Consider the following 26,293-nt stretch of genomic DNA (forward strand, 5'->3'; position numbering starts at 1 on the left):
GTCAGTGGATCTAACCATCAGTCAACATTGATGTAGACTTCTGAAAGATGAGCTCAATCAGCAGTTACTGTCCTTTATTAGCAGCAGATAAATGGATAAAGTAATACGTGCTGATGAATTTCATGCCACCTGTGCCAGTCGCGGTGCTGCAAAGCTTTTATGTGAGGTTATTAGACTGGAAGACAGGGGAGTCAGGTGGCCTTAAACAGCTGCTGCAGGAGGGTGTTAAATTAAAGGAATTAATGATTAATTTATGAAGACTGCAGTTTGGTCTCCTGCAGTGACCTCTGGATATTCAAAGCGAGCAGCAGAAAGTTTGACCTGAGCTCCTCTTTGGATAAAAAAAACAAATAATAAAGAGTTCAAAGGTCTCAGAAAGAGAGCAGGGAACAGAGTGTTGTCCATGAGCCAATTTCATACCATTTAAACGGATTCAGTGCTCACTCAGGTAACATAAGCACAGTTTTATTAATGGACAGCCACGATTTGGTGAGTTTTGTTTTCATATTTTGCATTGAGCACTGATTTTTAACAAGTGGATGAATGAAACTCCCACTCGCTCTCACTCGCTCTGACAACCTTGGCCCTCTCTGCGCTGCATCCTGTTGTTTCCTGTGCGAGGTGACAGAGACGAGCGGATGCCGGGGAAAACACTCGCAGCTGTTTGCCTTCACGTTTCCCATCAGCACATTTTACCGCCGTCCCTCCAGGCTAATTGCACGCACACGGCAAGCACGACCGAGAGTTTTATTGGAGCAGCGGAAGACAGCAGCGGTTTTATCTGTTTGTGCTCTTCACGTCGCTACCGGCCCAAATGTTTTCGTCTCCTTCTGCTAGGTGTGACGCAAACAGCAGTTGCTGTGACTTTTTATTTTTTCTGTTTGGTCCAGAAGTTTCTGGGCGGTGACACAATTTTTAGTTTTCTGCCTGTCGATGACGACAGCAGCAACGGGTTAAACAAAAACACTGTTTCGGCCATCATCAAGTTACAGCCTTTTCTACACACAGCCCTCTCTCGTCAAGCACTGAGATGTAATTGGATACATAAACATGATCTTAAGCAGCTGTTTTATTGACCAGGATTATTTTTAAAGGTTCTGTTTCTTCATCTATAACAAGCAACCAATCGCAGTGAAGTGCTCGTAGTGCAGGTGCGCGTCATCCTTCTATGCTTTGGTTTCAAACACAGTCTTCTTTTTAGGTAATGTTCAGATGTTTTATGCAGAAACATTTCTCTTTTTGCTTTTGTATTTGCTTCAAGGCTTTTGGCACAGCAAACCTTTATTTTCCTTCAATATAAAGGCGGGTCTTTAATGTAATCTTTCAGAAAGGCTCAGGAGGAAAAACAGAGGTGAAGCTGAAGTGTGACCAGGATGGACAAGATTAGGGATGAGTGAATCAGAGGGGACAGCTCAGAATGAGAGGTTTGGATATGTGCAGAGGAGGGTTAGATGAAGGATGTTAAAGATGGAGGTTCTAGGCAGGAGGGAGACCAAAAAGAAGATTCATGGATGTAGTGAAGGACTAGCAGAGGGTTGAAGTGACAGCAGAGGATGCTGGGAAAGGGTTGGGTGGAGGCAGATGGTCTGCTGTGGCAACTCATAAAGGGAGCAGCTGAAAGAAGAAATGTAACATTAACCTTTTTTTTTTCCTTTGAGGTTTTTTGTTCCCTTAGTTGATTTTTAAGTTGCTTGTCATGTTTTGGTTGCTGTAACACAGTAACTTAGCAACTAGGATTTATCTCTTATTCCCTGTTGGATATTGGTGTTATTAACAGCATATGCATGTAAGGGAAATCTGTGGGAGCCAGAAGTTTCAGTTTTTCTTCTACTTTTGTCATCACAGCACCTACTCAGCGTCAAAGTTGGCCACTGTGCAAACACAACCTCACAAAACAATCTACATGAGAAGTACCACTGGCATTTAAAACACCCCAACATGCAGGAAACAAGCTGTTAACAGGGAGATATCGCTAATGCTAATGTAAGCAGAATAATATTGTACTAGATGCCTGCTAAAATTAAACTTTTTTTTTTTCACCTGCTGTACTTGACGCACACATGGGACTAGAGGCACCTTTTAAAATTGTGCGTGTGGTTTGTGTCATATGTGTCATAGTCTTTAATAAATCAGGAGTTTTGGCTCCACCGTGCTGTCTGGAGGTCAAAGGTTAAAGCTTAGAGCGTGTGTAAACCCGGTTAATGGAGGATTACCCATAAAGAGAGGATCAGTGTGTATTAAACACACACTCTGGTGCATTAACGGTCCTCTCAGTGCGCTTCTCTGCTCACCTCAGAGCAAACGTCAGCTGACGGCTCTATATCCAACACAATTGGATGGAGACCAAATGCATCGTCATGGCAGCTGATCTGAAGTGTTTTCACTTCTGGTTCAGACCTCACCCAGTCCGCTTCCTGCTTTAGTCCTGCTTTCAGAGGTTTCTTTGGTCCAGGTGATTTTCTGAAAGTTTTTTTAAGATAAAAATAAAAAGTTGAAATGCTTCATTCGGTTTGATTAAAGGGGCCTCTATCTCCTGTTCAAGTAAGTTCGTATTAAACATGGTTTCATATGACGTATGATTAATGCCTGTGAGGTGAAAGTAGAGTTGGTGTATTTTCCAGGGAGAAAATAAAACGTTAATGTGTGAAAACGTCATTCTTAGGCAGGATGGGAGAGGAAGATGTGAGGTTATTTCAAAGCTGGGAGTGTGCATGACATGTTGCTGATGGCATCTGATTATGTTATATTGTGAATTGTCTTTTATGAAAACATGCCGGACAGGAAGTGCACGTCCATGGTTAAGATTAACATGCAGCCCGGGGCGTCCATTGTCATAGGTTAGCAGTCATCAATTTGAATATAAGCTGATGATGCTCTATAGTGTCAGAGTCCACCTTTATATACTGGCCCACGGGCTGTTATCTCATTCAACATCTGGCCGAATATTCTTGTATTCAGGTGGCAAAATCAATAAGGAACAGCAATGCAGACACGGAGGAGGAGCTGACACATGCCCAGCAGAAGTTCACGACCTTTTCACTTATTGTTTTTATAATAGTAAAGATTTTCTCTGCTTTCTATATCTAAACTGTAAATTTAGCGTAGATATTTGCTCAGTCTTTCGACACACTTTTTTGTCACGGTTAGAGCTACAGCTCACTCCTCATTGATGCAGAATTCCAAAATAAAAGCTTGGTACCTTCCATGATAGAGGCTACGCTTGCTTCAGCTAAGTTGATGAACTTGTCCAGTGTGAGGTAACTGCAGTTGAAACCAAGATTCAAACCGTGAATCATGCAGGAGGAGTGCTTCTGCATGACAATAAAACAACTAAACATATAAAGCCATAAATGTGCAGAAATGTTCTTTTTTTAAATTGGTTTTATGTATTAAATCAATATTGATGTAGAGAGGAGCACTTTGTCTAATCTAATGATGCTTTGTCATGTTTAAAGAATGAATGTGCAACTGAAACCTGTTCTGCTGATTAAAGAAACAACATCAGGCCAGCTGAGTGACTGCAGCATCATCCTCCATGCCCTCTAGACACAATTTTATTTCCTCCTATTGGACAACGAGCTAAAGCAGAGCTCTTATAACACAATCCAAACCTACTTAGCTTCAACTTTAGAAAGTAATAACTGATCAGTAACAGTTATTTTGTCTTGTTTTTTTTCCTTTAATCAGAGTTGAGTGGTTGACCATTGAAGAAAACAAATATCGCCTTCGATGGTCCAAAACCCTGCAGCTCTCCACCAGCACATAAAAGCATGACCACACATCACTCATACTAGAATCCTGTCAGTGTTACAACTGCTTTTAATATTTTATTGCTTGCTTTTAAGTCATTGCATGGGTTTCAGCCTCCTTACCTCTCTGCCCTTTTAACTTTAAGTGCTTCCACGGGAATGCTGAGGATGAGGTGCCCCTGGTTGTCCAAGGTTAGGGCCTCGGTGGTTGCAGCAACTGTATCGAGGAATAAACTGCCCCTTACTCCAGCAGACAAGTTTAAAAACAGTTTTTAAATGAAATTTTTTGACAGCAAGTACAAAGAGCCACAAAAGGATCAGGGTTGCAATGTTTTCGGAGGATGTGCCCATCACAAATAGGCCAGCATGAGCTGAGTTTCATCTCCTGTGAGAACTCAGACACCAAATAGTTTCTACAGCTTTTTGTTGTTGTTGTTGTTGTTTATCGTGTCCCTGATCAGACCGTCCTGTTCCCGTGTTTCTGACTGTCAGCATCTCTCTTTTTTTTGAGAGGCAGTGTGTAGCCGCACGGCGAATGACTGCAGGGTATTAGTGACGAGACCTCAGCCATAATTCATGATGCACTTTGTGTGTGTGTGTGTGTGTCTGTGTGTGTGTGTGTGTGTGTGTTACATCTAACGTGATCCACGCAGCTTGTGCCTCGTCACCTGTTGGGTTGTTTCCTGCTGTCACAGCGGCCTGCAGGATCCACACTGCATGCTTTCTGCACGCTGCTAACATCCTGCTCAGCTCAGCAGGAAGCTGCTCCACCTGCTCCGTCTGCAGGCTGCAGAAGCTGCTGAACTCCAAATCCACTGCACACACACTTTATCACAAAAACACACACACCCTTCACAAAGCTGCAAGAGCACAAACTCTTCAAATTAGCTCCTTATTTCCTCACTAATCAAGTTACTTAGAAGATTTGAGATGGACTTTTATTCACCCGCGTGAATTATGATATAAATAAAAAGGAAAATTAAAAACACCATGTTACAGTGTTTTAAATACACTATACAGGCAATTAGGAGAAACACCATGTACATCTTTACTTATTGCAGGACCAGCTGTGAGTGAAGTCTGGGTGCCGTTAAGTACAGTTTGTGCTCTCAAAAGCAGGAAAACCTCATGTATCAAAATGGCCAGCAGTGAGGTATATACGCTGTATGGTTAAGGAAATAAAACCTGCCAAACCACTGCCACGTTTCCTTTAAATGAAGTCTTTACTTATAGATGTCGTGTCGCAGAGAAGTTAATGTCATTATTTCTCAGGAATTGTGCAGAAAATAACAAAAAGGAAACGGAGAAAGTCGTGAGAGGTAGTGAGAAGTTCCATTTTTACATGTGTTGGTGTTTCTTTGTAACTTATATTGATTTCATACAAATGTATAGGCGTGTCTTTATTAAGCCAGTATGCATTTATTTAAACTTCAAACCTGGCAAAAAACTCATATCTTGCATGGTTGGAACAAGGTCCAAGTAGAGCTTCAACGTGCAACAAGAAATGGGAGTGAGACAAAACATTTTTTGAGCATGCAATGTATTGAAAACAACACTTAAACTGAAACAGGGTGTTTTACAGCTGATCAGAAGTTTAGGACCACATGTCCTTAAAAGGCAAAATCTGTGCAAAAAAATTTCATTTTCTCTCAGGTGGTCACACTGTCATGATGTTCTGATGGCAAAGGCAAATAAACGTTTCCTTTTTGAACATGGTCGGGTTGTTGAACCACATAAGCAGGGTCTCTCACAGCATGCTGTCACTGCTGAGGTGGGATTCGGTAAGACAGCCATTTGGAATTTCTTAAATGATCCCGAGGGTTATGGAACAAAAAAGTCAAGGAAACCCCCCCAAAATTTTTACCAGCACTGAGCTGGAGGATCCAATTGGCTGTCTGTCAAGACACTGGACAATCCTCGCCCCAAATTAAGGACGTTAGTGGTGCTGACTGCGGCCTAATAACTATCAGACGGCATCTGAGACTGAAGGGCTTCAAAAACAAAAAACGTCTTCAAAGGCCTCGTCTCCTTAACGCCACAGAACTGACTGTTTGGACTTTGCAAGAGAGCACCAAACATGGGACATTGAAAGGTGGAAGAAAGGTTTTTTGTTTGTTTTTTTTCCTCATGAGAAAAGTTTAACCTGGATGGTCCTGACAGTTTCCAACGTTACTGGCATGACAAGCAGATCCCACCTGAGATGTTTTCTATGCGCCACAGTGGAGGGGGCGCCATAATGGTCTGGGGTGCTTTTTCCTTCAGTGGAACAATGAAGGGACGTCATACGGCCACTGGCTATGTCCAGATGTTGCAGAGAGCATCCCTCATGTCTGAGAGCCCTTGTCTGAGTGGTAACGACTGGGTTTTTTTTAACAGGACAACGCTACAGTACACAGTGACTACAGGAGGAGGGACTTCTTCCAGGAGAATAACATCGCTCTTTTGGACCATCATGTTTGTTCTCCTGATCTAAATCCAATTGAGAACCTTTGGGGATGGATGGCAAGGGTAGTTAAAAAAATGGACAACAGTTCCAGAAAGTCTTCACAACTTGGAGAAATGTTCCCACTCGCTTCTTTGAAGCGCTTGCATTAAGCATGCCGCAACAAATTTTTGAAGTGATCAACAAAAACGGTGGAGCTACTCATTACTGAGTTCATGGTTGGAACTTTGATTTCTGCTTTGAAGGGTTTATGGGTTTTTTGGAGGTGTGTTCCTAAACTTCTGATCAGCTGTAAAACAGCCTGTTTCAGTTTAAGTGTTGTTTTCAATACATTGCATGCTCAAAAAATGTTTTGTCTCACTCCCATTTCTTCTTGTTGCATGCTGAAGCTCTACTTGGAACCTTGTTAAGATCCAACCATGCAAAATATGATTTGTTTGCCATTTTTCAGGTGGTCTAAAACTTTTGATCAGGACTGTATATCGGATGAAGGGTTTAGGAGTTTCATCTCCTTTACATGTGCCACCCTCTTTTTTAAATGGACCAAAGGTAATTGGACAGTTTACTCAAAGGCTATTTACTGGGCAGGTGTGGGCAATTCCTTCGTTATGTCATTATCACTTAAGCAGATAAAAGGTCTGGAGCTGATCTGAGGTGTGATGCTTGCATTTGGAAGATGTTGCTGTGAACAGACAACATGCTGTCAAAGGAACTCTCCATGCAGGTGAAACAAGCCATCCTTAATATGCGAAAACAGGAAAAAAAAAAAAAAACACTCCTTTTCCACTCCTGCTATTGTAGCAGGAGTGGCAAAATCTACAGTTTGGTGCATCCCGAGAAAGAAAGAAAGCACTAATGAACTCAGAAATACAAATAGACCTGGACGCCCACCAAGGACAGCAGTGGTGGATGATCGCAGAATCATTTCCACAGTAAAGAGACAAACCTCATCACGACAGCGGTGTGGTGTTAATGTGTTCAAGACTTCAGGCTGTCATTAGCAGCAGAGGGATTTCAACCAAGTATTAAAAATTAACATTTTGTTTTCAGTTAGTTAGGGTGTCCAGTTACTTTGAGCCCGTGAAATGAAGAGATAGTGTTTAAAAAAAACAAAAAAAACCGCTTTAGTTTCTCACATTTTTATGTATTTGAATCGCTTTCTTCAACCCACTGAATTAAAGCTGAAAGTCTGCACTTCAGACTGAGTTGTTTCATTCAAAATTAATTGAAGTAATGTACATAACCAAAATTAGAAAAAAAAAGTTGTCTCTGTCCAAATATTTAAGTTAAGTTTACTGCTAAAACCAGGATTTTTATTTATTCATTCATCGCTTGTCTTAGGCACCATCTGAATGATAAGTGGAGTAACAGGCCAAACAGGCCTAGTTCCAGCTCCTAATTTTCATTCTTGGACTCTACTAGGGTAGCTTTGCATGATTCACGCTTCAGAATAATTCCTATTTATCTAATATGGGTCTGAAATGAGCCCCTTTCAGCCAGTTTTATTCTGATTAGCAGGTGGGTGGGACTTCTGTACCTAAGATGACCAATCAGAAAGGAGTTCATGGTCCCACAAATGTCTCTTTGCGTACATGTTACCGTTTATCCAACAAGCAGAGAGAAGTTATAACCCACGCAGTTCTCAAAAGTCCAGACTGTGCATTGCTGGAAGCAGATGACGTATGCGTCTGCCTGATGCTGATTGGTTGACAAGGGGGCCTGAATAACGGTCACCAGGCGTGAAAGAAGCATGAAACGAATTTCTCCATTGACTGCGGAGCTCTCTGCAGGTAAACAGGTCATCCCCTGCTGAGCCATAAATTCCACCTTTAAGAGATCCGGTCCCACTGACATCCAGAGCTAAGTAGAAAAAACCGTCTGAAACCTAGCATTCAGGGCAGCTTGAAGCCTGAGATATTGTATTTTTAAACTTTCAGACTGTATTTTGATGTATTTTCAAATGTTCTTTAATTATGATGGTGGTGATCAAATGCACATTAATGTAAATATGCACTATTTAGTCCATTTTCCTTATATGGACTAAATGCTCAAATAACAAGTATTGAGAGAAAGTTTTACGAAAGATTATTGGCCTGTCCCCCCTTGCAGAGGCATTGTGCCTCAAGCAAAGCAGCACCGACTCAAACATTAGATTCTCTCTGGGGTTTTTTTTTGGTCTGGGAACTAAACAGAGAAGCGGCTTTGCATTAGACATGGACAGTGACCCAAACGTGGAGCTGTCACCACAACATTTGTAAACTTCCTGTTAAAAGAGAAAAAGGAGCTGTAGCTGCTGAGGAATCTTCATGCTTTTCAGCAGAAAATCTAATTCTTGATTTAATTCTACCTATTTCAGCTGCTGTGGGCTTCTGGTAGTTTCCCAGTGTGGCGTTTCTGTGAATTTGTTTCATCACTTGTTATCTGTTCCTCATACGGAAAGGTTAAGTAATCTTTGACTTTGGAAAGAAGCCGGACCACGACAGGCGATGAGGTCATGATTTTAACAAAAAAAACTTCCATCTAAGTGGAAAAATTGTTGCAGTGAGAATAAACTGATGATAGTTCACTGAAAGGGGTCAAAGGTCAGCAGGCTAGAGCAGCTCTTTTACAGATAGTTCAGCGCGGCTGTAAAACAAATAGAGCACAGAAACTTTGCAATTCAAATAAAAGACGTAAATGTTGGTGTTCTTCTTCCTAATACACTTTAAATTTATATTCAAGGACTAAAATCATATTTACTGATTATCTGGGTTTCCTGCACCAGTTTTAAAGTTCATTCTCTTTTAAACAAAACCTTCTTAGGTGCTTTATTCACTGATGATCTCCTGTTTTGCATGCTAGTGCTCAGAATGGCACAAAATATAAAGACACTAACTACTATCAGTGTATCCCCACACATACACATTACCCAAGTATATTACGAGGCTCATTTTAAATTTGTTATTTTTAAAAATCGGTCTTATTTTTGAAAGACCAGTTGCTGCTAACTGTTCCAAACACTGAGTCAGAACTTTTTGAAAAAAATCCCACAAACGAGACAGGAAGTGGCCCGCCTGAGTGTAAAAAGTGCTTTATTACATGTGTTTATGTCTAAGAGTCGCTATCCATTTATCTCTTTCATCGCACAGATTATGATGAATGAGTCCTCCTCTTCAGTCATACTTGATGGGTTTTCCCCTCGGGCTATAATTTTAAAAACCTACCGCGGGATAAAAGCCGCAGCAGGCGGCAGTGGTGTAATATGTTAGATTGCTTTATTTTGAAAGCTAGCTAGTTCCTAGTTGGAAACGAGTTACCACTAAAAGCTGCCCTAAAGGCTCTGTGTAAAGTGAAGCCATTAAGCTAATCTAGCAATATTTCTTGGCCAACAGGGGGCGCCTGCTCTGGTTTAAAAAGACATGAGAGGAAAATGACCTTACTTTTTACTGAGATCAAAAATAAAGTGACCACTTTCCTGATGGCTGCAAGGTCTCGGTCACTAATTTTAAGTCTTATTGAATAAAACGTTTACCTTCTCAGTTTTGGCACTTGGAAAGACAGTAAAGCAGGGTAGGCTGTAGTGTCACTACAGTATAAACTGTAATGTCCTTCAGTGTCACTGTTAGATCCACTCTTATTCACGATGCCTGGTTTCAAAAGCTAAGTTGGTGATACCTGAAATCCTCAGACTGATTCTTAAAAAAAAAGCACCAGTGGGTGAAATCCTAAAATTATTTGTTAACTAATCAATCAGCACTCCACCCTATTGAGTAACTGTGCTCACCTCATGCAAGTGAAAAATTAAAAATGGCATATCCAGCATACATAAAACCAAAATTGAGGCTTCAAAACTGCTGTTCAAACTAATGGGTAATGTCACAGTGGATGTGTCCGTCTTTTATATACAGTCTGTATTCGGCTGTATGTTGTAGCGATCAGCAGAAGGGGAAGCTGGGGGGGGGCATGTGGTCTGTAACTCAACCACCACACCACAGGAGTCAGGTGAACATGTAAAACCACCATGAGGCTACGACTGTGCCTGACTGATTTTTATGAGTGTTGCATGAATGTATCGCTTTCTGTTTTTCTTTGTTTAATTTTCTGGATAATTGTTCTTTCAAACTGTAGCCCGGTGTTTTGGAATGATCAGTTTTCTCTGTGAGGGCACAAATGCAGTCACCTAGAGTCCCTAAAACATTTGAATAGCGCAGCACGTTTAACACTACCCGTGTGTCTGTGTCGTTTCTTTCATTAACCTTTTGCAGCTCGGACGTGAACTCTGAGCAATAACACCTCCCCTTTTCCCTCCTCAGTTTCCTGAATGTGGATTTTTTGGGATGTACGACAAGATCCTGCTCTTCCGTCACGACCTGAGCTCGGACAACATCCTGCAGCGTCTGATCTCCGCTGAGGAGATCCAGGAGGGCGACCTGATCGAGGTGGTGCTCTCTGGTAAGGAATGAATAATTTTAGTCCGTTTTCTTTTTTTTCCCTCAGCAGGTGGATATAATGTTCGAATTGATAAAAAACATTTATCAAACATGCAAAACTACGAGTAGTGATGGAATCAAGTGTGCATACATAGCCAGAAATGCTGCAGCCCTACCCATCCACAACCCATCACTCCAATCCTGCCCCGTCGGAGTTTAAATGTAGCTGATCTGGTGTAACTGATCACCCCGTGCCAGCCAGTTTGCGGCCTTGCAGGGAGTTTATGCTAAATGTCGTCACAGCTGCAGGCCCATGGTGCACTTGTGGTGGTGTTTCGACTCGTCATACACCTCCTGATTTCTTTAACCTGACACATGTAGCAGTGTCTACATGATGCATCAATGCACGAGGATGGAGATGCTGAGATGGCACAGAGCAAGATCGCTGCAGCATTTGAACGAAATGCCGAAAACGTGCGTGACTGCTTTGTTTCCTGTTTCAACTTCTTCTTCTCCTGTTTTCAGTTCTGAAATGGTGTAATTTTTCTACTTGGAGTGTTTAGAAACAGACTGAGATAGAGTCCAGCTTTTATTGTCCCGTTAGTGCTTTTATTAGTGTTTCTATTTAGACTGAATGCCCCTTTTCTTGTTCTCTTGAGTGTACCTTAGGTTTCTCTTTTTTCTGAATTTCATGCTTGAGCATGTCCTGTATAAATAACATTCTTTCACATTTTTGTCAATAATCATTGTATGTCCTCCTCTGGTAGCTGCTGAGTCTTTCCCAGTTTTTAAGTTCTTTATTTTCAGACAAGTAGATGATGTCCCTGAGATCTTAGCCTGCTACAGCTTAGAAAGATGCACAGACATTAATGAGATAAGCATGAGTAAAGAAAGAAAGCATGCTGCAGAAACAGAAGACACACTTACAACTGCATGTTGTCGTTTTTTGTGGGATTTCTTTTTTTGGATTTTCTATAAATCATGGTTTAATATTTGGGAGCTCAGGACCATTTAAGGTATGAACAAGAATCAAAAATGATTCCAGCTAATAATAAATAGATTAACTTTAAAATCAGCAGTAAGAATAAAATAATTGTTTAAAATGTATCTTAATGAAAAACACGGTCGTTTATTAAATGAATCAAATTTGCCTAACCGTGTATTTGGTTTCACACTGAAGTCAAAGGTAAGTTTTAAACATTTAAATTGTATCTTTATTATGTATTTTCGCATCAGTTTCGTATCCTCCGGGTAAAATGAGGCTGGCACAGATCTCGTTTCCTCTCCACCAGCGCCGCCTCCCTGGGTCACCCCCGTTCGCTCTAAACATAATATTGTGCATAGGATTGTCACTTCCTGAAATGTGTCAACATGTTGGGCTGTGAAAACTAAAACTGACACCTTTACAGCCGAACACCCAGACGCAGAGCCGCGCCAGGTTTAAATTACACAGGAGGGTGAAAACGTATCGCAACCGCACAGGGTGCAAACCCACGACCACTTCCTCCTCCTCCTCGTGCACCTCTCGCTGCTACTGCTGCAAAACCCTGCAGAGCTCAGCTGGTTTATTTCACTGTTACCATTCGAGCTGCTACCAGAGCGCCAAGCGATCAAGATGAAACCGGCTCTAGTGTGATTCTTGCTGCTCGGTTGAGTTGTTTTCCAGCTTTTATACACACAAGCAGCACAAAATGGTCTGTGTGGTTGTGTATATATGTAGTACATACACATTACATTTAAAGTAGAGGAAACATTTTCAAAAAATGCAATAATTAAAGGTTGAAAATGCAAAGAACACATCCAATAACAAGATGTTTTTATGTGTTAGCTTGAAAAGTTCATCCTCATTTAAACACTTTTCTCTTCTCTTTACTTGCATATTTTAAATCCTGTGTAACTTCAGCTAATACTTCAGGGTACAACTAACACGTGAGGCTTTCTACTTTTGTAACCCCTGAAAGACGTGCCAGACATTGACGTTTAGTGTATGTGTGACCATTTCTAGCGATAAATTCATTTGTCAGATTGTAATTCTGATACGCTCACGCTCAGAGCCCGAGCATCATCATTTTGGGGGACCATCTCCTGGCGCGGGTGGAAAGCTTCCCACAGAGACAGTCATAGTCTGACTGCGTGTGTGTTTCTGTTTCAGCTCTCGCCACAGAGGAGGACTTCCAGATCCGACCTCACACTCTGTACGTTCACTCCTACAAGGCACCGGCCTTCTGCGATGACTGTGGGGAGATGCTGTGGGGGCTCGTCAGACAGGGACTCAAATGTGAAGGTGAGGAAGCACTCAGGAAGCTTCTAGGCTGCTGACATGTCCGTTTCCGCTCAGAGAACCCCGAAATCTTAGTCCCGGGAACTGTTTTTCTAACACAGTGGCTAGAAGTTTTGTCCAAGGAACTTTACATCCCAGGTATTTTTATTCCGGGAGCATTTAGTCCCAGGAATTTCTTTTCAAGGAAGGGGTTAGTCCCACAGCTCTAACTCTCAGAACTTTTCCTCTGATATGCTGTGATGTACTTTGTCCCCTTAGAGTCTTTGACTATTTTTCTGTGTGCTGTGGCAGAAGACTCAAAGACCCAATAAATATAAAAAAGCTGTTATTTAAATGCTTAATGGAAGTGGGCAAAAATAAATTTTTAAAAAGAGTTCAGTCTGCATTTTAGGCTCGCCGTCTCCCGCCGGAAGGCAAGAGCTCATACTCGAGATGGAGGATGTGCGAGGGGTCCGATAGAGCTCTCCGTGCCAGGAAATTTTATTCCCAGAAACGCTTTTCAAGGAAGGGTGGTCGGAACAGTCCCACAAAACATTTTCTAATGGAAGGAAGAGACAGGTGGGCTTACAGACGGAGGAGCTGAATAAAACAAAACAGGCACTGCACCAAGGCTCCCTATAAAATAAACAGGATTATTTTGAACTATGAAACATGCAAAGCCGCTCTAGTAGAGCCAGAGATGAGTTTTTGGAGATGAATTCACACAAAAAATTGCCCCAAAAATGACCACAAAACAAATATATTTGTGCAGTTGCCAAACCCTAAGTAACAGAGAAGCAAATACGTAGAAAATATAGATGCTGTCCTAGTGTTTGAATTCACAGTTCTTGGCTTACATTTAAGTCTCATTTTCTCAATTTTCAGCAAAAAATTGTTGTTAGCAAAAATTTCATGGCTGTGCCGGCTGCATGTTCAAAGTGAGTGTTGGACCCTGCCAGGGATCTGGTTTGGTGTTTGAGTTGGGGTTTGGTGAAGCGAGCAGTATGAGAGTCAGCACATTAAAGGTTGTGGTTCTCTGCCACCACTCTTGGGTTGAGGTACAGTTTTAGCCCCGAGTGAGGGAGTTAGGGGAGGGAGCGAGGTCGTTGTGGCACTGGCAGCAGTGTGGGCGCTGTCCCGAACTGCTTTTACCCTCACCTGGTCATGAGCTCTGGTTAGTGACTGAACAAATGATTGGCAAATGCCTGCATCCAAAATGAGCTTCTGTGAGTGGGTGGGCTGAGCCGGGCTCAGTGGGTGAGGGGCTCAGTCCTCTGGATGGAGCTCAGAATAGAGCCATTGCACTCTTGTGCCAAAAAGCCAGCTCGGGTGATCTGGGTGTGTGGGAAGACCCAGAGTTACAGATCCAGGTCTCACTGGAGAGATGATGGGAACACCTTGGGTTAGTCTCCCAGGAGGAACTGGAAAATTTTGGAAAAAGTTTTGGAATATCTCGCTTGGCCTGCTAAGAGCAGTCTAACGATCATGAGCATAAAGTCTCAGATTTAGTCATCAGAAATCCTTTTCAGGATGTGTGTGCATTAAAATAGGCTCCTCACTATTTAAACATTAAGATGGGAAGTGATGTCAGTGATTCAGCAGGGATGTAATAGAGGTCCGGCAGGCTGCATGCTATTCCCTCTGAGTGACCGATAACTGGACCTTCAAACCTATAAAACTCGACTGTTTAAACCTCCATCAGAGTTCACAGTGATGTCATGTTTGCTTTAACACGTCTCATAAACTTTTATTTTCCCTGAGGTAACACGTGGTGGCTTCTCGGATTTCCACCACGTCCACGCTGACCAAATCATCACCTCGAGGGTAAAAAAAAGAAAGAAAGAGGCATACACACACTCGGATATTCACACACTGGTTTTTAGACCTGATTTTAAAGCTGCAGCGGCTCGTCGACTTCCTGCAGTCATTTTTCAGACAGTCTTGTCTTTAACGTTTTGATCTCGGCGCTCTGTTGTGATGCCGAGCAGAGAGACACCCGAGCAGCTGATGTTTGGCTTCCGCTTGTACGTTTGAAATGGTTAAAAATGAAAAGTTCCCAAACCTGAAGCGACAGAAAAAAAATAGAAAAACAACCTTGATGGAAGAAAATTTTAGCTTTTTTTTTTCCTGCACTTTTAAGCTTCAGATGTTGTAAACAGCTTTCTGAACCACATCCTGGACTCAATAAATTCTGTGTTTTTAAACAGATAATTTGGCTATGAGAAGATTGTTGAGCATAAATGAACCTTTAGAAGAGTAAATTAATACTTTGACACATTTTAATGCATTTATCTGATAAATAATGGGCCTTACTTTGGCCTTACTCGTACAGACAGATTGTTCATGAAGTCTGTGCTCCAGTTGTGAGCAGGCATCTGAATTCAATACAGCTTGTTGACCAGACGTGCTATAAAGTTGGTACTTAGTGCTGTCGTCGCATGACCCTACACTGGTTAATTTGAACCGTATCCATATTTCATATAAGCCAGTGATGTTGAGTAACCTGGTTTTGCATAGAAAATGGACAGAAAGGACTTAAAAGCCCGGCCCTGTCTGAAGGGTTAAAATTTCCTTGGTAAGAAAAATAAAAGGTTCTGCTTTGGCCCTGCCGTGTTTTATCAAGAATCTGCATTCCTGAGGTTTAGTCTCGGCACATTTTAGCCACAAAAGCTACAAAATGACCCTCCTGCAGCACAAGACCAGAGATTTATGTTCAATTCAATTTTCAATTTAATTTTATTTACACAGCGCCAAATCACAACAACAGTCGCCTCAAAGTGCTTTATATTGTAAGGTAGACCCTACAATAATACATACAGAGAAAAACCCAACAATCATATGACCCCCTATGAGCAAGCACTTTGGCAACAGTGGGAAGGGAAAAACTCCCTTTTAACAGGAAGCAACCTCCAGCAGGACCAGGCTCAGGGAGGGGCGGCCATCTGCCGCGACTGGTTGGGGAGAGAGAAGGAAGACAGGATAAAAAACATGTTGTGGAAGAGAGCCAGAGATTCAAAGCAGCTGAACATGGAAGCAAAGCTGCTGATTCACAGGTTTATCTGTGTTTCTACTCTCATCTGTGGTTGTGAAACCAAAAGAATGAAATCATAGATATGAATGATAGATATGATCTTTCTCAATTGTTGTTGGGACTCTGGCTTAGAGAGAGGGTGAGACTAGGATGCCTCCCGGGGAGGGCCTTGGTCTCATCCTGGAAGAGCTGGAGGTACTGGGGGTGTCTCCCAAAGGCCATGGGTCGGACTTGGTTCCTTTATTAACTTCGGGATCAGAACTTCAGTTGAACTGTGAATCTTAATGATGATTAATAATGATTCCTCTCCTGTGCAGGATGTGGACAGAACTACCACAAGCGGTGTGCGTTCAAGATCCCCAACAACTGCAGCGGCGTGAGGAAGAGGCGACTGTCAAACGTCTCCCTGCCAGGCGCCACCTTGTCTGTCGCTCGTCCACCTTCCACTGACTTCAGCCCGGCTCTGCAGGAGGAGGTGGGTCTGCTGCGCTCGCATGAAATCACTCATTAGTCGTATTCATTTTAGTTGGTTTTTTGGTTGTTGTTTTTTTTTTTGAATGAGTTAAAATGTATGCACAGACTTCCCTTGCAGTTGTGCAGCCCCAGTACACACACACATACACACACACATGCACTTTCTGTCTGATGGCTCGAGGCAAACCGCTTGATTTTTCCATCCGGTTCAAGCCAACAAGCAGAGAGAGTCACAGTCAGATTCTCACAGGCTGAGCAAGCACACAGATCAGAGGGGGACCCGAGCACAGTCAGACCCATATACGTATCTGACCTGAGTGGACCCGAGCAGCATGTTGTGCAATCAGTTAGTCTGATTGATTAACAAGCAGCCAAGCTAGATTTTACAGATCCCAGAAAGAAACTGTTCCTTTAAGAGACCCGATGTGTGATCACGCTCGGGCAGCAGATCCTAAAGAAGTCTCACTTTCTTCATGGACATTTCAGATAATTTGGACTTTGTTAGGAGGTCTAGAGGTCCATGCACATATGGTGAATCAGTGAAGTGAGAAGGTGGATTATCCAACTGTTCTGTACTAATTCAGGCCCATTGTGTCACATGCTTCCTGCTCCTGCCGGGACAGTGCCCTGCAAGCTGCATGCTGTACAAGGACAGTCATTGTTCTTGTTCTCGTGGATGGAAAAGAGTTTGTCTGTACGCCGCTTTCACGATGAGTGAGCAAATCTCTAAATTTGATGTTTCAGATCAACCTCTGAAGCTCTGACTACTCCTTTCATTTCCTTTTAGTTAGAACTAATAAAAAAAAACATCACTCAAAGACCAAAAACGAGAGAAACTTTCACCTAAAGATCAGCTGCGTGATCCCGCCACAGTCCAAACGCTTGCTCGTTAGGTTAATTGAGTGTTAGTTGGCTTTAGATGTGGGCGTGAGAGTGTCTAGTTGTGTGTCAGCGTGTTAGCCTTATGGTGGACTCAATCCAGACACATACAGCAGAACGCAGAACAAACTCTACACTAATTCATGTTTTTAGAAGCGTTTGTGTGCTTGTGTGTTATTCTGTCTGTGAACACGATAGCTTGAAAAGTTTTAAATGAATTCTGATAAAACTTAAAATTTGGCTTACATCCACCAAAAGCTTCCGGCCAACATAATGGTTTACAAAAATCCTCATATATGTCACGTTTGACCTCTGACCTCTCCTTTGAGGTCAGTAGATTGCTATAAAGAGTTAGTTTTTTAGACTAACAAGAACATGCTGTTGACCCGCAAGCTGCATGGGCGAGTTGCTCCAGCAGATTGTGTGTTAGAAGGAGCTTCAGGAGGGCAAACTGCAAACCTCATAAAGTGCATTTAAAAAGAAAAAAGAAAACTAAATTTAATACTTTTCCCTTAAATGTAAATGATGCTAGGAGAGTGAGTCACCTCAGCACAGATTTGTGCTTCTTGTTCACATTATGAACACAGAGCACCTTTACTGTGATAATCAGTAGATAAGTCTGCCAACACCCACGTGAAGCTGCGCATGCATGAGCGCAACAACATAACAGGCTCGCCTGTTTCCAGATTCAGCTGATTGCCTCTTTCAGGATGTTTGTGGTAATTAATAAAATAACTTGCATAAAAATGGAGAAAAAAAAGAAGACTGCATCATTTGTTGTTTATATTTGAAAGTTGAATCCACAGATGGTTCAGACATCTTGGTTCTGTATCGGTACAAAATACTATAAACTGAAGATTTGCCAGAGGCAGAAGAACTGAGATAAAATCTGAACTCTTGACCTCATCAGTCAGAGGATCTGGAAGCCCTGCTGGGAGAGGAAAGGTCACTGAAGCTAAAGCTGTTCTCAATGATCACTTTTGATTCTATGAAAAACATTTCTGTCCTGGTGGAAGTCGTCTATTCCAGGGTGGCAGTGCCCTGCAGATATAAAAGATAAGGGTAGGAATTATTAAGCACTTTCTGCCTCCAGCGTCTAAGCGTGATGTCTTTTAATGATTAGTTTTTACATGAAGAACAAATTTAAATACAAACTAAAATGAGTTACTGAAGTGTTATTGGTCAGTTTGCTCTCTGTTTGGAAATCTGAGCATAAACAGAAAAATAAATCCTATTTCTTCTTCGCATTTTTGTTTCTGTTCCCCGCCCCTCTGCAGCGCCCTCTTCTGGGCGCCATGAAGCGCAACTCCCTGCTGAGCGGCCGGCCCATCTGGATGGAGAAGATGGTCCTGGGTCGGGTGAAAGTCCCCCACACTTTCTCCGTCCACACCTACACCCGTCCCACCATCTGCCAGTTCTGCAAACGCCTGCTGAAGGGCCTCTTCCGCCAGGGCCTGCAATGCAAAGGTGACGACACACACGCAAAAACACACACACAGGAAAGTCTTAGAAAACCAACAGTCCAAACTCCAGAGATATTCAATCTGCTGTGAAGTCCTAACCTTCCTTCACTTTTTTCTTAATCGCCCTGTGAAGTGTGTGGGGAGACTCTGCAGTACTCTGTGGGAACCGTCGGTTACTCTTCGTCACATGGTTATTCAAGAAGTTTAAAATGTTTAATATGTTTTTTGTATGTTTGCTTTTTAGACTGTAAATTTAACTGCCATAAGAGATGTGCAGCCAAAGTACCTCGAGACTGCCTGGGCGAGGTCGACTTTAACGGAGGTGAGTCGTTTTCACGTTTACCGCTTTAATCATCTGAAACCTTTGATGGGCAAAATTTAATATCTGCAGACAGATTCTGACGCTGTAGGCAAAGGACGGGAGATTTGCTCTTGGACTCTTTTTAGTTTCTTCCTGTTGTTGGATTTTTATTGACCGCTGAGGACACTTTGGTTTCATACAGGTAGAGAAGATCAAGGAGGAAATGCAATCTCAAAGCCGTCAGCTGCCATCTCATGACAGTTTATGCGATTAGGTTCTTCTGACCAGCGCAGGGAACAGGAAGTTGGCTATACACAGTTGTGCCCAGAGGCTAAAACAAAACCGTTAAATGGACAGTTAAATGGGTTCCCACCCTGGCTACTGTTTATCTGTAACACCATATCTGATTTCCTTTTTTATTATTCATTGGAACATACGCCCTCCATACAACAATAAAAGACAGCAATTTAAATAATAATTAAAATGACTAACACTGAAAAGAAGTCAAAAGAAAATAATAAAAGATTACATGAATAAAATTAGAAAACACAACACAGAATTTCTTGCACTCAAGGCAGAAAATATTTTTTAAAAAACCCTCAACTGAGGTTTTGATGTCAAAAAATTTCTAATTTTAAGTAATAAGTTTATTTTGATAGAAAAGAAAAAAGTGACTTCATTTCGCTCCCTGATTACCCTAACAATGATTTTCCTTTGGGTGACCTGCTCTACGAGACAATGAAATGAGTGGGGAGTCTATATAAGAAATGAAGGAGACAGAAATCTCACGTTTGCAGAGCTCAGACTTTACACTGATCACGTCAGAGTATTTTTGATCTCCTTTTGGTCCCTTGTAAGCCCCTCACCCCATAACACCATTTTATTTTTTTAAACTGGATTGAGAAACGTTTTCATTTCAAGTCTTTGGCATTTTACACCTAACGCCTACTGGCCATTAGAGGAACTGCAGCTCAGTGAAATCTCGGGCTGGAAGTTTTAAGACCTGTTCCCAGGCTCTCATGTTTTTCCTGTTTCTTCAGAGCCAGCCAGTCCTGGTATGGACTCAGAGGCGACGATGGAGGTGGACTGCGATGTGAACAGCGATGGAGGTCACAGCATGGACGAGCAGGACGAGCAGTCCACCGAAGACAAGATCTTCTTCGGGGGTCCCTGCACAGACTGCGAGAAGGATGACGAGACGGTCAGAACGATCAGGTGAAGCAGACGACTGGAACTGGTGACGGGCTTTAAAATAGCATTATAAAAATCTTAATTTATCCTCATGAGAAAATCTATTGAGCCTCAGTATTGGATGCTTTGTCATAAGTAGAGATCATGATATGTGTGATGTGAACAGGTTCGATTTCTCTCGGATATACGGTACAATTTCAAAGTGACGTCCAGTGTTGGATGGCATGTTTTTACCCCCGTCAGCAATAAACCACAAGCATGGCTCCACCCTCATGTGGTTTGTAACCGAAATCTACAACAAACGAGTGTGTTCAGTGTTAAGAGAGCCTAGAGCTTTAGAGAAGAGAAAAGAAGGAACTCCTCCAAAGACTTGCATGCATTTTATTTTTTTTATTTGAATCTTTGACATTCTCATTAGTATCGTATTTTTGTGTGGGCTTTTTTTCCTTAAAATGCTTCTTTGCATGTTTTTATTTGGTTTCACGCAGCCCGTCGACCAGCAGCAACATCCCTCTGATGCGTGTGGTCCAGTCCATCAAACACACCAAGAGAAAAAGCTCCACAGTGGTTAAAGAAGGCTGGTTGGTGCACTACACCAACCGTGACAACCTGGTGAGATGAAGCACAAAACACAGACAAACTAAGGTGTCTTTTGAGCTTTTTTTTAGGCCTTTGGGTGCCTGACAAACACAGCTGGTCTGTTTGCAGGAACAACAACAAAAGCAGGAAATATCTGAATTCATTTTATAATTAAGTAAAAATATCAATCCAGTCTAATCCTTTGGCTTTGGCTAAAAGCTCTTAGGAGCAGCAAAAAATTCCAAAAAACAGACACAAACACTAAAAGCTAAAACATTTATAGGCAATATTCAAACACAAGACATATGAAACACAATGCAAATATAAAATTTGTACATTACACTGTAAGCACTAATTGGCTAATGTGAATAGCATTTTTCAATAATGTGCTTCGCTGTAGGAGTTACTGGGAGAAAGGCAAAGCCGTCACTAATCCCAGCGTCGTATTTAGAAAATGTAATAAAAGTGATGTTAATCTGCACCAAAATTTCAAACGTTCTTCCTTTTTTATTTGCTCTACCTCACTGCCAAATTTCAAATATTTCAGCTTGGTAGTTTTTGGAGATGAACAAACACGGGGCACTGATAACCTACGTCAGCTTTAGCACTGCAGTCTGGAAGTTCGAGGTGCTTCATCAAGTCAGTGCAGAAATTATTAAATCCATTTTAATCACTGAGCTTTGGTTTTTGGTATATATCCACACAATCTGGAAACATGTTCTACATGCAAATGCTCTACTAGAAATGAACAAGCAGTTAAGTGCATCAGGTGAACACATCTATTGTCATCCAGGGAATTAAATTATTGGTCAATAAAAAGACTCTGTCCTACATATAGTACTGTTTGAAACGGTTTCTTGTACTTCAGATACTTCCATTTATATCCATCACTCAAAACCTCAAAGGAAAGTCTTTGATTACTGGAAACTAAAAGAGATTTAAAGATTTTTATTTTCTCTCTGGACTCAGATTCAAAGCATTCTCCCTAATGACAAGTTTTGTCTTTGCAGAGGAAGAGACATTACTGGAGGCTGGACAGCAAGAGTCTGACTCTGTTTCAGAATGAAAGTGGAGCCAAGTATTACAAGGTAGGAGACCCGGTGAGCCCCGGATCTAGTTTCAGCTGCTCGGCCAAACAAAGCAGCGACGTGAAGAGAAGAGCTGGAGGGAGTCGGGTTCATACCGTAACACAGCATGAACCTCATAAGACATTAACACACATCACTGTCTGCTTGTCCACTGTAATTGTTCCAAGAGCAGGTTGTCTATCATTGGTTGAAAGCTCTGTGTTGATAATGTAACTTAATATATTTAAAGAAAGGTGGCAAAGAAACATTAAAACTATCTGTTGTACCGACACTGACATTGAATAATGTGCCATTTACTGGCCATTTCAGTAAATGGCCTGTATTTGTATAGCGCTTTACTAGTCCCTAAGGACCCCAAAGCGCTTTACACATTCAGTCATCCACCCATTCACACACTGGTGATGGCAAGCTACATTGTAGCCACGGCCACCCTGGGGCGCGCTGACAGAGGCGAGGCTGCCGGACACTGGCGCCACCGGACCCTCTGACCACCACCAGTAGGCAACGGGTTTTGGACACAACGACGAGACTGTCCAAGCCAGGGCTTGAATTGGCAACCTTCCGATTACAAGGCGACCTCCCAACTCTTGAGCCACGATCGCCCATTGTGATTGTAACAAGAACTGGGTGCATACGTTTGAATTTATTTTAGACTTTCTTTAATCCAAGGACAAACATATACATTCGCTCACTCAAATATTTTTAAGAAGTGGTGCTGATGTTTCTACAATGTCTTAAGTTCACGTTGCTAAGGCCTGTTAACTGTTGGTGATCACAATTGGCTTCAACTGGTAGTTCCTCTTTGCCAGCATAAAAGGATTTGTTTGACACCACTCATTGGACTGACCCATACTCAAAACCATGGAGAAGTCCAAAGAATTCAGTGAAGATCTAAAAAGGTCATCCAAGATTCAAGATCATTGTTCAAAAAATTGTTGTTTGGATATGTCACCACTTTGGTGAGGTTGGGAAGACAAACCCAAACTGTCACCCTCGGATGATGGACAACCCAGGAACCACCAAGGTTGAAGCCTGCCATGAACAGTCCACAGTGAAGTGAGTTTTACGTCACTAGACTGAGTGGTTGCTGACCAAGAAAGAAGCCCCCTCTCCAGAATCAGCACCCTCAAGCTTGACTAAAATTTCCAGCTGCCCACATGGACACGCCAAATAACTGCTGAAGAAAAACTTTATGATTTATACAAGATAAAGAGCCACAGTGATAAGAGGTGTTTGAGAAGTAAAGGTGAGGTTTTCAAACCTACTGTAAAGCATGGCGGTGGTAACATCATGTTCTGTGCCAAAGTAGATGAAATAATAAACAAAAAATACTTCAAATCCACAGACGCTTGAAACTTGGATACAATTAGCTGTTCAAACAGAACAGGCTAAATTTAAGCTTCTGGAATGGGCTTCACAAATCCTCGACCTCAACCCCATTAAAGATTTGTGGGCTACGCTTTAAAGCCATGTCCATGCCAGGAAACCAACCAGTTTGAATGAATTCTACCAATTCTGCCAATAAAAGGTGTCAAATATTCATATTGAACCAGAAGCTTGTTGGTGGCTACCAACTCTGGTCAACTTGCTAAATATTGGGTGTGATGTTTATATCTGAGCCCGTATGTAGGCTTTTGACCATGTGTGAATGAGAGAAAATCCAAAATAAATTCAAGCTCATAATTCTTGTTTTTAAAGTCATTAAAGATGCATGCTGCACAGTCATTTAACTGGAAAAGCAACAGTTCAAAGAAGTCACTAAAAGACCCAAATTACCACGACATTTATGCCCATGACGAGTGCCTGTAAACTTTAGCAGCAGTGTGCTCACTGATGTGTTTTTAATGACAGTGCAGATCTGTGGCTTTTATTTATTTTTTTAATCCAATTTTGAACTTCCAAGTTGGACTAAATAATTTCCTTGAAAACTGTGATCACTGAATTCAGCTGCAGCTCCATCACTTCCCTCTCTCATACCTCACGTCCTTTTATCTTGCGCCTGCCGCCGACCTGTTGACCTTTAGCACAAAGCGCAGCAGAAATCCTCCTTTGAAGAGAAAGCCAGGGAGGAGGTATGGAGCACAAGGCCGGGGAGGTGGGGTGGTTGGAGGGTGGGGGATCTGTGGTGGTTTTTGGAGATGTCGGGTCGCTTCCCTGCCGCCTCTTTGGCTCACTGCCACACTGCCAAGTGCCCGAAGCTTCTAAGGCACGTCCTGCCTTTTAATCAGAGGATGAAAAGATGGTGATGGGAGGGCGTGGCTCGGGGTGAACTTGGCAAAAGGTTCAAATGAGTCCGAGGAGCGTGGAGACACCACTGAGCCAATCGCTCTTTTTGAAATGTTTGATCTGGCATGGTTAAGGGTTTGTGGAGGGGTGCAGGGTTTCTGCACTCTGCCAGAAAAGGAAGGAAGAGAAGTTTTAAACACTGACATTCAAAGAGTGTCTTAGTTTTAGCAAGGAGAGGAGAGGTGCTCGGATGGAGCCCTCTGGATAATTTCAAGACCTCATGGGTGATTCTGACTCTTAAAGAATAAAATCAAATCAGAGAAGATATGTTCTATAAGTGCCGAAGTTCAAGTTCAGGCTAAAGGGACCTTTTTAGATTACTTCATCCACAAGACCCAGGATTTAAACTTTCTTTTTTATTCCATAGGAGATCCCCCTGTCTGAGATCCTGCAGGTGGAGCCGGCGCAAGACTTTGGCAGACTGCCTCAGGGTAGCAACCCACACTGCTTTGAGATCATCACGGGCAGCATGGTGTACTACGTCGGGGAGGACAACGGTGGCCTCTACCACAACCCAGCTTTGGCAGCATCTGGCGTGGGACGGGATGTAGGGCAGAGTTGGGAGAAAGCCATCCGGCAGGCGCTGATGCCCGTCACACCCAAGGCTAGCGTCGGCACGGGGCCAGGCCAGGGGAAGGATCACAGTGAGTAACGGACCCTCTTTAGTCTTTGGTCCTGTTCTTGGTTTTGCCTGTTCCTTCTGTACCTTCAGCAGGAAATTCAGTTTTGTGTAAAAAAAATACGGATGTGACCGCTGTGTCTGAAAAGCCAATGTAGAAGTTAATAGCCAAAAAACAAACAAACAAACAAACCCCCCCCAAAAAAGTCCAGTCATTTTCTTTTCAAGCTCTCAATACTACCATGAACTGAATGGCTAAATAAATATAGAAGTGTCATAAACCTGCATTTATTCTAACGGCCAGCAGGGGGCGGTGGGTCTTGCTGCAATGGAACATTCTCATTTTTTTTAACTATGACTTCAATAGATATGTTATGCTATCTGCAGGTCATACTGAAAAAAACAAACTAGGAATTAATTTTGTGAAGTATTGTCATTTCTAAGGTCAAAAATTGAGATTTAACCCGTGACTTATCAGACACAACTCAAAACACCAAGATGGCGACCGTGACAGTGTTTAGTTTGAGGCTTTTCAAACCAAGATCATGGTGGCTACACCAGTCTTTCTTTTACTCTCTCTGTGGTTTACAAGCGTGTAAAAAGACAAAAACAGAATATTTGAGGAATTAGTCTTGCATTTATTCATGTTACATAAGACCCAACCTCTTGAGGAATGGCAACCAATCAAAAAAGTGAACCCAATAACATGACACTCATATTGGCTTGTTCATTCCAGCTAAATTAAATGATTGAAAATGAGAAAGCACCGTCAGTTCTCTTGCAAGATTTAATGGTCCATTGGCTCCCCAATGTGATAAAGTCGTTCCGTACAGTCAGAAACATTCCCAAAGCGTAATGGTTCCACCTCCATGCTTGACTGCGGGAATGTGTTACTGATGGTCTTCTTGGTGCCTTCAGGTCATTAACAAGCTTCTCCTGTGAGGCAAGCTCTTGTTTGGAGCTAAAGCACGAGGGTGACTGATGGTCATTTTAGATTTCTTTCATTTCCCATTTATCACCTTCTCACTGAGCTTCGTGTTGCTCGTCTTGTAGTCTGTTCTAGTCTTGTTCTTTGACATCTCGTTGCTCTTGTCCGTAGTGGTGGAGAGGCTGGAATGTTTGAAACCGGTTCTTTAGCGAGGTGTGCTTTATACACAACAAGGAGAGATCAGGAGTATCTGTAATTGATTAACTAACTCTAATCTGCGTGCCCATTTGGCTCACAGCCAGTCTGTGGAAGCAGGAACTCTAGCTGGGTTACAGATCAAATACATACTCAATGACACAAATCAATTTAACTTTTATGTAATGTGTTCTTTCTGGATTTTTGGTTGATACTCTGTTTCTCTCTGTTTAAATGAAACTATTGTAAAAATCAGAAACTGTTCATTTGTTTGTAAATGAACAAACTTACAAATTCAGCAGGAGATAAATTATTTCCCCCATTGTATGTATACTTATAGACATATTTTTAAACCTGTGGATATTTCCACTGATGGATTGCATCTACTTTTGTTGTAC

General features: G+C 42.1%; 1 protein-coding gene across 1 annotated transcript in view; it reads left to right on the forward strand.

The window, feature by feature from the left end:
• The window catches only part of LOC146617576 (serine/threonine-protein kinase D3-like), a 54,156-nt gene that overhangs the window by 21,473 nt on the left and 6,390 nt on the right, over positions 1-26,293 (forward strand). Inside the window, exons 3-11 of the mRNA XM_085373328.1 lie at positions 10,485-10,623; positions 12,754-12,885; positions 16,210-16,367; positions 18,523-18,712; positions 18,953-19,030; positions 20,050-20,224; positions 20,689-20,812; positions 21,790-21,867; positions 24,521-24,797. Of these exons, the coding sequence (XP_085229454.1) occupies positions 10,485-10,623; positions 12,754-12,885; positions 16,210-16,367; positions 18,523-18,712; positions 18,953-19,030; positions 20,050-20,224; positions 20,689-20,812; positions 21,790-21,867; positions 24,521-24,797 (1,351 nt within the window). The remainder of the gene's footprint in view (positions 1-10,484; positions 10,624-12,753; positions 12,886-16,209; positions 16,368-18,522; positions 18,713-18,952; positions 19,031-20,049; positions 20,225-20,688; positions 20,813-21,789; positions 21,868-24,520; positions 24,798-26,293) is intronic.

This window comes from Diplotaxodon limnothrissa, linkage group LG15 (assembly GCF_057381915.1).
Source record: "Diplotaxodon limnothrissa isolate DT_005_m linkage group LG15, D_limnothrissa_male_GT1.1, whole genome shotgun sequence".
NCBI classification, from domain to species: domain Eukaryota; kingdom Metazoa; phylum Chordata; class Actinopteri; order Cichliformes; family Cichlidae; genus Diplotaxodon; species Diplotaxodon limnothrissa.